Raw genomic sequence first — 9356 nt, 5'->3', positions numbered from 1 at the left:
CCCCCATAGACAAGGGCAATGAGTACATCCTTACTTTTCAAGATGCACTAACAAAATTTCTAGTCGCAGTACCTGATGTAAACATTACGCCGAAAATAAATATGGACAATCATATCAAATAATATTTAGAAACCAGAAAACAGCGCCTTTCTGCTTTCCCATTTGTGTCTTGTTTAATTTATAACTGCCAAATAACACCCGAAACCGTTTTTCTCCTTCAGTTTCTTCAGTGCAGAAACAATTTTCGTTTACGACTTTTATCTGGTCTTTTCTGGGAAAAGTTTAGGCTACTTCTTTCACCATGTATAGTAAAGCCAACTTTATATATTATTTTCTATATTTGGCCTGTCTTGTGGGAGAACAGTCGCTGGGGAAGATCATATCTTCACGTGAGCTTCGCATTGTCTCGCGAAAACAAAGGAAACAATAAAATTAAAGTTAAAAAGGCAAAAAATCCACTATCGCAATATTGTTGACTTCCGACGTTAACAAATAATGCCGCCGTCCCGAATTTCTGCGCATGCGCGGAGTTGCGCCTGCTCAGGAACTGTACGCAATGCAGAACCGGTTGATCATTGCCGTAACTGCCTCACTTGCGACCTGTTTGGTAGGTGACGCACACCATGAGAAGTGCGTTTTACCAGAAAGTCACAAGACTTTAGCGGCAGCGAAACACGGAAAGTGGCGTAGTTCACAGAAGTTGCTACGTCCAGTTGAAGGCGTTCCCGTGTTTCGCTGTCGCTAAAGTCTTGTGTGGTACGATAGGCAGACTTTCACATTCCTTCCCAAGAGATACTGATATCGCTAATCGACTGTTACCTTCCCGAATGAACTACGATAAAGAGTCACACAGTAGCTGTTCAGTGCAGTGAATGTGCGTTCGTGATGATTGGATACGTACTGATTTCCACAGCAGTATTCCTTCTGCTGCTAAAACTGTATAACAAATGCACTATAGGAGTTTGTCAAAGTCAAAGATTATTGCATGGAAAAACTGCAATTGTTACCGGTTCAAACACAGGTAGGAGAACAACAGTTGTCCAGATAATATTTTGCATAGATGCAATGTATCCATATACCGGTATTTCAAAAGCAGATAGCATACCATTTTGGCAATATACGCGAAATCGATGACAAGACTTTTTTTCTGTATTTGGTGAAGTCGTCATTTTCCATCCAAGAAAGTGTACAAGATGCTTAACCCTCAGCATAAAACAATAACGTTACTGCCAGTTTATTTACTAGGGTAAACGTACATTATTCCATAGATCAGTAAGTGTGAGAAAATGGTTGTGGAACGAGTCATTATACATAATATGAACAGAATGAGCACAATAGTGATAACATTTTTAATAATAAAAAAAGGAATGGTGCATTCGCTATTGTTTTTCTTTACCACCACTGATCAAAATACAGATTGTCACAGAAGGTCTTAACTTACAATAGCAAAGACATTAACAAAAATTTCCATTGAGGGTATTATGATAACAGGTAGTGACTTAATAGGACTTTCACATTAATTCTGTGTGTCCATGAAAATTGCAAGTAAAAAGTTTTATTGATTTCTGCAAAATCCTTCTGTGGAATAAAAGCAGGTACTGCAGCACTTCCCTAAATTATTTTTAAACAAAGAGATACCGTATTATTTCTCCTGTTTTTCCCATTGTGAATTGTATATTACATGTTGTACAAGGGGTGTACTAGAACTTTAGGACAATTCGAGTCAAAGAATGCCATATTACATATAAAAAAAAACTTCCATCAAATATTGTACCGGTACTGTTTGACGCATGACTTTACAGGAAAAGCTAATGTGGACTGACACTGATGCAAATACCAAATGGGACCAGTCTTTATTTAATTATTATAATAATTTTACATGTCCTAGTCTTTTCTTTATTCAGTTAGTATTGTAATTTTACATGCCCTGTCGACAAAAAATTAGTAAACAAACGACAAAAAAATAAAAAGCATTGATTTGGTGACGTAATCCATGCAAGAAATAAACTGAAAGGGTATTACAACCTCTCGGGGGAAAAAAAAAACTGAGGCGTATATTTGGGGATCAAAATAGCTGATGATGGTCGAATTAGAGAGGATATAAAATGTAGACTGGCAATGGCAAGGAAAGCGTTTCTGAAGAAGAGAAATTTGTTAACATCGAGTATTGATTTAAGTGTCAGGAAGTCGTTTCTGAAAGTATTTGTATGGAGCGCAGCCATGTATGGAAGTGAAACATAGACAATAAATCGTTTAGACAAGAAGAGAATAAAGGCTTTTGAAATGTGGTGCTACAGAAGACAGCTGAAGATTAGATGGGTAGATCATATAACTAATGAGGAGGTATTGAATAGGATTGGGGAGAAGAGGAGTTTGTGGCACAACTTGACTAGAAGAAGGGATCGGTTGGTAGGACACGTTCTGAGGAATCAAGGGATCACCAATTTAGCATTGGAGGGCAGCGTAGAGGGTAAAAATCGTAGAGGGAGACCAAGAGATGAATACACTAAACAGATTCAGAAGGATGTAGGTTGCAGTAGGTACTGGGAGATGAAGAAGGTTGCACAGGATAGAGTAGCATGGAGAGCTGCCTCAAACCAGTCACAGGACTGAAGACCACAACAACAACAACGATGCTTCATAATGAGCAGGGTTATATATGACAAATATATCAGGGAGTATATGCACTAAGATTTACAACTTATTATACTAATTTATTTGAAAGACTACAGCATGAGGTCTGAGGAAGTATTCTACTGACTATTTTTTTTTTTTTTTCTGTACTGTACAAATTTCTATTTTATTATGTTGCACCAGATTATTGCGATGTAACACATGATCAGATAAAATCATCCAAATTATGCTGACATTGAGATACTGCAGTCATCAAAACAAGAGATCACCCTTAGAGAAAATGTTGTCCACGAAAACTGTTTTAGTGTCATGAGAGCATGATGTTCCTACTTCAGTGTGTTCAATAAACACTTTGAAGAACAAAATAAGAACATTTATTGTTGTTTCAGTGTTTTTTATATAACTGGTCTCATCAAGGTAATTAATAGAGTCAGTCAGTTTTACGCATCACAAGAGGCTATTTACAAGACAGCATTACATCTACATCTATACTTTGCAAACCAGTGTGAGGTGCATGGCAGAGGGTGAATGGAAATATGCTGTGGTTTTGCCATCGCAGCTCCTTGTGTTACTGGTAATTTTATTTTAGTTTCTCATCCTTGTGATGCCCAGAGGTTAGACTTGAATGTATTTAGTTTCATCTAATGTGTAAATAATAATTATTTTAGGTGCTTTGTTGCATGTTTTTAGTGGGCAAATGGTTAGTACCAGACTACCAAATCCAGAGATCTGGCATTTGATCCCTAGTCAATCCTAGGTTTCCATTTCTAGTATTTTTTCATCTGTTGATAATAATTTGTTAATGTTAAATGCCATGTTACATCATTGGGTAGAGTCCGCATTAAATAGTAAGTCCTCCTATTATTGCTGGTTCAGTCAGTTGAAAGATTGGAGGAAGGGAGGAGCACAGCATCTTCATCTCAATTTTCAGATTGAGTACAGCCTTACACACTGCATATTGATTAGTAAAACATAAGAGGCAAGTGCAAGAGTTTAAGGATTTGTATTTGAATCTTGCTATGTCTTCATTCTGTGTTTATTTTTATACCTGTTGTAGAGTTTGGCTTTTTGTTTTCTGTTATGGAGTCAGAAGAACTATGGTCACTGACTGTAACATTGTAGTTTCTCCATTTAGCTGTATTAACTGTTTAATCAGATCTCTTGATAAGGCGACTAAGATAAAATTGCCATGGGTATAATTTTTCCATTTAATTTGTTACTTTCTCTTGCTATTGATCAGATATTGTTCATAGTCATTATCAGGAGATTTGCAAATACGAGACTGAATGTAAACTTGTCTTTACTTCTTGTCTTTGTCTATTACTATCCTGCAGTTTCAGTCAAGTCATTGTAACATTTTTATGAGAAATTGTGTAAAATCCCATTGACATGTAGTCAGAACATATAGACACTGATCCCCAGAAAGTTTCATGCTATTCTGCGTAGGCAAGAAATTGCTGTGTAAAGTAATAATGTAAGTGATAAAAACCCTAGCAGTCTACATCCATGAGGTGATCACAAATCCTGTAACAGTAACTTTGTCAGCTGGAAAACAAGAAAAGAAAACAAGGAAATTCAGTGACACTGCAAAATAAAGAAGGGGCATAGGAAACCACGATCATACACTTCTGGAACAACAGGATGTTTGTATCTACAGCAAGTAAGAAACTAATAAAGAAGTTACAAAGATTAATGACAGTAATTCCAACAAAAAGATTTTGCATCATTGAACGAGTTGAATATACAAGTACCGGTATGTAGAGTGAAACATGGAAGTGTAGGAATGCTAACGCTGGTAAGCTAAGGATTGAACTTAGTATGTATACTACTGGTAAAAGTAAATTCTATATTAATATTTTTGAAGGCTACAGCAATGCAGAAAGCACATGAAGGCAGAAAATATGTCTTAGTGAATTCATGTCTATCATCTACCTCACACTTAAATTGTTAACTAGAAGCAATATTTTCTTTATTATGAATACAAGCTGTGGAAGTTACATGCCTGCATGTAATTGTAAACAGTCATACTGATTACCCCCTGCTGAGAGCAAGACAATATCACCAGGAAGAGACTATTAAAACCAGTTGTCCCCCCCCCCCCTCCCCCCTCCCGCAAGGACAACCTCCTTCAGGTTTTACAATCTGCTGCCTGTTTCCAAAGGTAATTTGTGGAGGCAGTCCTTTAATTTAAATGAGACAACTGCAGCTTTCTTACATTTAATGTAAACTGTACTTATTCAACCTAAGACATTGTGTTAGTTCTAAAATTGATCAGGACCCTCTACTGTTATTTCTTCTATGTTCTTGTGGTCTTCAGTCCAAATATTGGTATTGGTTTGATACATCTCTCCTTACTACTACATCCTGTGCAAACCTCTTCATCTCCAAATGAGCACTGTAATCTACCTCCTTTTGAAGCTGCTTACCGTATTCATCTCTTGGTCTCCCTCTACAATTTTTGTCCTCCACACTTCCTTCCAGTTCGAAACTGATGATCCCTTGGTGTGTCAGAATGTGTGCTATCAACTGAGTTCTTCTCTTGGTCAAGTTATGCTATGAATTCCTTTTCTCCCCAATTCCATTCTTCATTGGTAATATGATTTGCCCATCTCATTTTCAGCATTCTCTTGTAGCACCACATTTCGGAATCTTCTTGTCTTCATCTATGTCCTGTTATCTTTCTATGATACAAGTACATTTATCTTGTACAGCCCTTCTATATACTCCTTCCAGCTTTCAGCTTTCCCTTCGTTGTTTAGCCCTATAAGGCTACAATACAGATGAATTCCAAGGGCAATCCAATGAAAATTGAACACCCGCCACAACAGGACCAAGGAATGGCTTCATTAAAAAGTAATTGTGATATGCATTAAGACACTTATACCACTGGGAGATGAGATGATCAATTTTTGTTTCATAGAATGCAGTTGGTACTTGCTCTTGCGCTTCCTCATCTGGCTGAAACCATCATCCATGCATATCTTTGTTCAGGTCACCAAACATGTGAAAATCACACAGTGAAAGGTCTGAGCTGTGCAGAGGATGTTGTAGTTTTTTGCCACCAAATCACTGAAGTGCAACTTTCAGCCAATTGGTGGTGTTAGGGCAGCCATTATCACCCAGCAGGATGATTCTGTCCAACAGAATTCCTGTCCAGTGGCATTCCTTTTAATTATGGCACATTGCAGATTCTGCAAAGTGTCTTCATAGCTCTGTAGATTTGTTGTGGTTCCATCCTCAAAGAACTCTGCAAGCAGAGGAAGCATCCTGTTGCATGATAACACTCGCCCCCACACTGCTAATCAGACGAAGACAATGCATTGATGATTTGATTGGGAAATACTACAGTATCTTCCATACAGCCCAGATCTTTCACTATACTTTTTCACACCTTTGGTGACCTGAAGAAAAACATGCCTGGACATTGATTTCAGTCAGACGAGAAGTGCAAGAGTGGGTGCTGTTGCGCATCCATCAGTGGCCGGCTGCATTCTGTGGAACAGGAATTGATAACCTTGTGTCCCAGTGTGATGATTGTTGTAACGCATCTAGTGATTACTTCTGAATGGAATCATTCCATGGTCCCATTGTGATTTTCATTTGACTGCCCCTTATTTCAAAAAAGACTTCCTAATATTAAAATCTATATTCAGTGTTAACAAATTTCTCTTCTCCAGAACTGCTTTTCTTGCCATTGCCAGCCTACGTTGTATATACTCTCTTCTTTGGTCATTGTCAGTTATTTTACTGACCAAATAACGAAAGTCACCTGCTAATTTTAGTGTCTTGTTTCCTAATCTAATTCCCTCAGCATCACCTGATTTAATTCGACTGCATTCCATTATCCTTGTCTTGCTTATGTTAATGTTCATCTTATATTCTCCTTTCAAGACACTGTTCATTGCATTTAACAGATCTTCATAGTCCTTTACAGTCTCTGGTCTCTGAGAGAATTATAATTTCATCTGCAAACCTCAAAGATTTATTTCTTGTATGTGAACTTTTATTCCTTATCCAAATTTTCCTTTGATTTCCTTTACTGTTTGTTCATTGTACAGTTGAATAACACCAGGGATGAGCTACAACCCTGTCGCACTCCCTTTTCAGCCACTGCTTCCATTTCGTGCCCCTTGACTCTTATAACAGCTGTCTGGTTTCTCTTTCAGTCCTTGTATTCTACCCCTGCTACCTTCACAATTTCAAAGAGTGTATCCCAGACTACCTGGTCACAAGCTTTCTCAAAATCTGCAAAAATTATAAACGTAACTTTATGTTTACCTAACTTATCTTCTAAGATAAGTCATGGGACAAGTATTGCTTGGGCTTCTTCCTACAATTCTTCGAAATTCAAACTGATCTTCCCTGAGGTTGGCTTCTACCAGTATTTACATTTCTCAGTAAATAATTTTTGTTAGTATTTTGCAGCCATGCTTTATTAAACTGATTGTGTAATATCCACATCTTTCAGCACCTGTTTTCCTTGGAGTATTTTGCCTGTATCAATCGTCTTGCATACCAGGTGGAATAGTTTTGTTATGACTGGCTGTCCCAAGAATTTCAGTAGTTCTGAGGGAAAGTCATCTACTTGAGAGCTTTGTTTTGACTTATGTCTTTCAGTGGTCTGTCAAATTCTTCTTTCAGTATCATATCTCCTACCTCATCTTCATCTATGTCCTGTTATCTTTCTATGATACAAGTACATTTATCTTGTACAGCCCTTCTATATACTCCTTCCAGCTTTCAGCTTTCCCTTCGTTGTTTACTACTGGATTTCCATCTGAGCTCTTTGTATTCATACAGCTACTTTTCTTTTCTCCAAACATCTCTTTATTTGCCCTATTATATATGTTTGATATTCTTACATTTGTCCTGTAGCCATTCGTGCTTAACCATTTTGCACTTCCTGTCAGTCTAATTTTTTATACATTTATATTCCCTTTCACATACTTAATTTACTGCATTTTTATGTTTTCTCCTTTCATCAGTTAAATTCAATATCTCCTTTGATATCCAACAATTTCTACCAGGTCTTGTCTTTCTACCTATTTGATTCTCTGCTGCTTGCACTATTTCATTTCTAAAAGCTATTCATTTATCTTCTACAATTCTCCTTTCCCCTGTATCAGTCAATCGTTGCTTAATACTCCTTCTGCAACTCTCAGCAAGCTCTGATTTTTTCAGCTTATCCAGGTCCCATCTCCTTAATCTCCCACCTTTTTGCAATTTCTTCAATTTTAATCTATAGTAAATAATAAAAAAATCTAATTCTGAAATCTCAGACTCACCATTATATAACCAATCTGAATCATTATATAACCTTCTGGTGTCTCCAGGTCTTTTCTATATCCACAACATTCTTTCATGATTCTTAAACCAAGTGTTAGTGATGATTAAATTATTCTCTGTGCAAAATTCTACCAAGCAGCTTCCTCTTTCATCCATTTTCCCCAGTCCCTGTTCACCTACCATTTTTCCTTCTCTTCCTTTTTCTTACTATTGAATTCCAGTCCCCCATCAGAATTAAATTTTCATCTCTCTTTACTACCGGAATAATTTCTTTTACGTTGTCATACATTTTCTCAATCTCTTCATCATCCGCGGAGCTAGTTAGCATATAAACTTGTACTACTGTTGTGGGTGCTGGCTTTGTGTCTATCTTGGTTGCAATAATGTATTCACTATGCTGTTGCATTCCTATTTTCTTATTTAGTATTAGGCCTACTCCTGCATTACTGCTATTTGATTTTGTATTTATAACACTGCTCTCACTGGATAAGAGGTCCTGTTCATTGTATTATCAAACTTCACCAATCCCTTCTGTATCTGCCTTCAACCTAACCATTTCTGTTTGTAAATTTTCTGACCTACCTGCCTGATTAAGGGATCAAATACCATAGATTGACAGTCTCGTCTTTCCTGATGATATCCTCCTGAGTAGTCCTCACCCAGAGATCCAAATGTGGGAGACTGTTTTACCTCCAGAATATTTCACCTGAGTGGATGCCCTCATCGTTTAACCATACAGTAGAGCATACCCTTGGGAAAAATAATAGTTGTGGTTTCCCCCTTGCTCTCAGCGGTTTGCAGTACCAGCACAGCAGGGCTATGTTGGTTAATGCTATAAGGACAAACAAGTCAATCATCCAGACAACTGCTCATGCACCTACTGGAAAGGCTGCCATCCCTCTTCAGGAACCACACATTGTCTTGGCCTTTCAACAGATACCCGTTCATTGTGGCTACACCTATGGTAGGGCAGTATGTATCACTCAGCACATATGACACCCCACCGTGATAAGGTCCACGGTTCTGTCATACAAATATGGAATTGGTGGATTTAGGAGGGCCATATTCAATGCAATCCAGGATATGAGTAGCGATGTGACTAGCACACGAGAGGACTGACATATTGTTCACTAGGCCTAGCAGGATCATACAGCAACAGTGTGTATGTTGATACAGGAAATGATCTTGTTTGTAGCAAGAGAATTATCAACATAGACAGAGTATTGGCATTCAGATCATTATAGACTGTGAACATGGTGATTATTTTGTGATTTCCTTTGAAGCAGCACAGAGAGAGGCGCTCTGACAGGGTGCATTCAAAGACCGCACTGGACACAGCAGTTTCACCCCGTCCTCTTTTCAGATGATTCATTCTTCTGTGTACAACATCATGATAGGTGCATCTGTACCTGAAGGATCTGAGAAAAACAAACACT

General features: G+C 37.8%; 1 protein-coding gene across 1 annotated transcript in view; it reads left to right on the top strand.

Moving 5' to 3' along the window:
* The first annotated feature begins 592 nt into the window (after positions 1-592).
* Positions 593-9356, top strand: part of LOC124607229 (retinol dehydrogenase 14-like) — a 55093-nt gene continuing 46329 nt past the window's right edge. The window contains exon 1 of the mRNA XM_047139501.1: positions 593-1021. Within this exon, the coding sequence (XP_046995457.1) occupies positions 886-1021 (136 nt within the window). The 5' untranslated portion in view covers positions 593-885. The remainder of the gene's footprint in view (positions 1022-9356) is intronic.

The sequence above is a fragment of the Schistocerca americana genome, chromosome 3 (genome assembly GCF_021461395.2).
Source record: "Schistocerca americana isolate TAMUIC-IGC-003095 chromosome 3, iqSchAmer2.1, whole genome shotgun sequence".
NCBI classification, from domain to species: Eukaryota; Metazoa; Arthropoda; class Insecta; order Orthoptera; family Acrididae; genus Schistocerca; species Schistocerca americana.
Note: the sequence above shows the minus strand (reverse complement) of the source record. Positions and strands in the feature narration are given on the sequence as shown.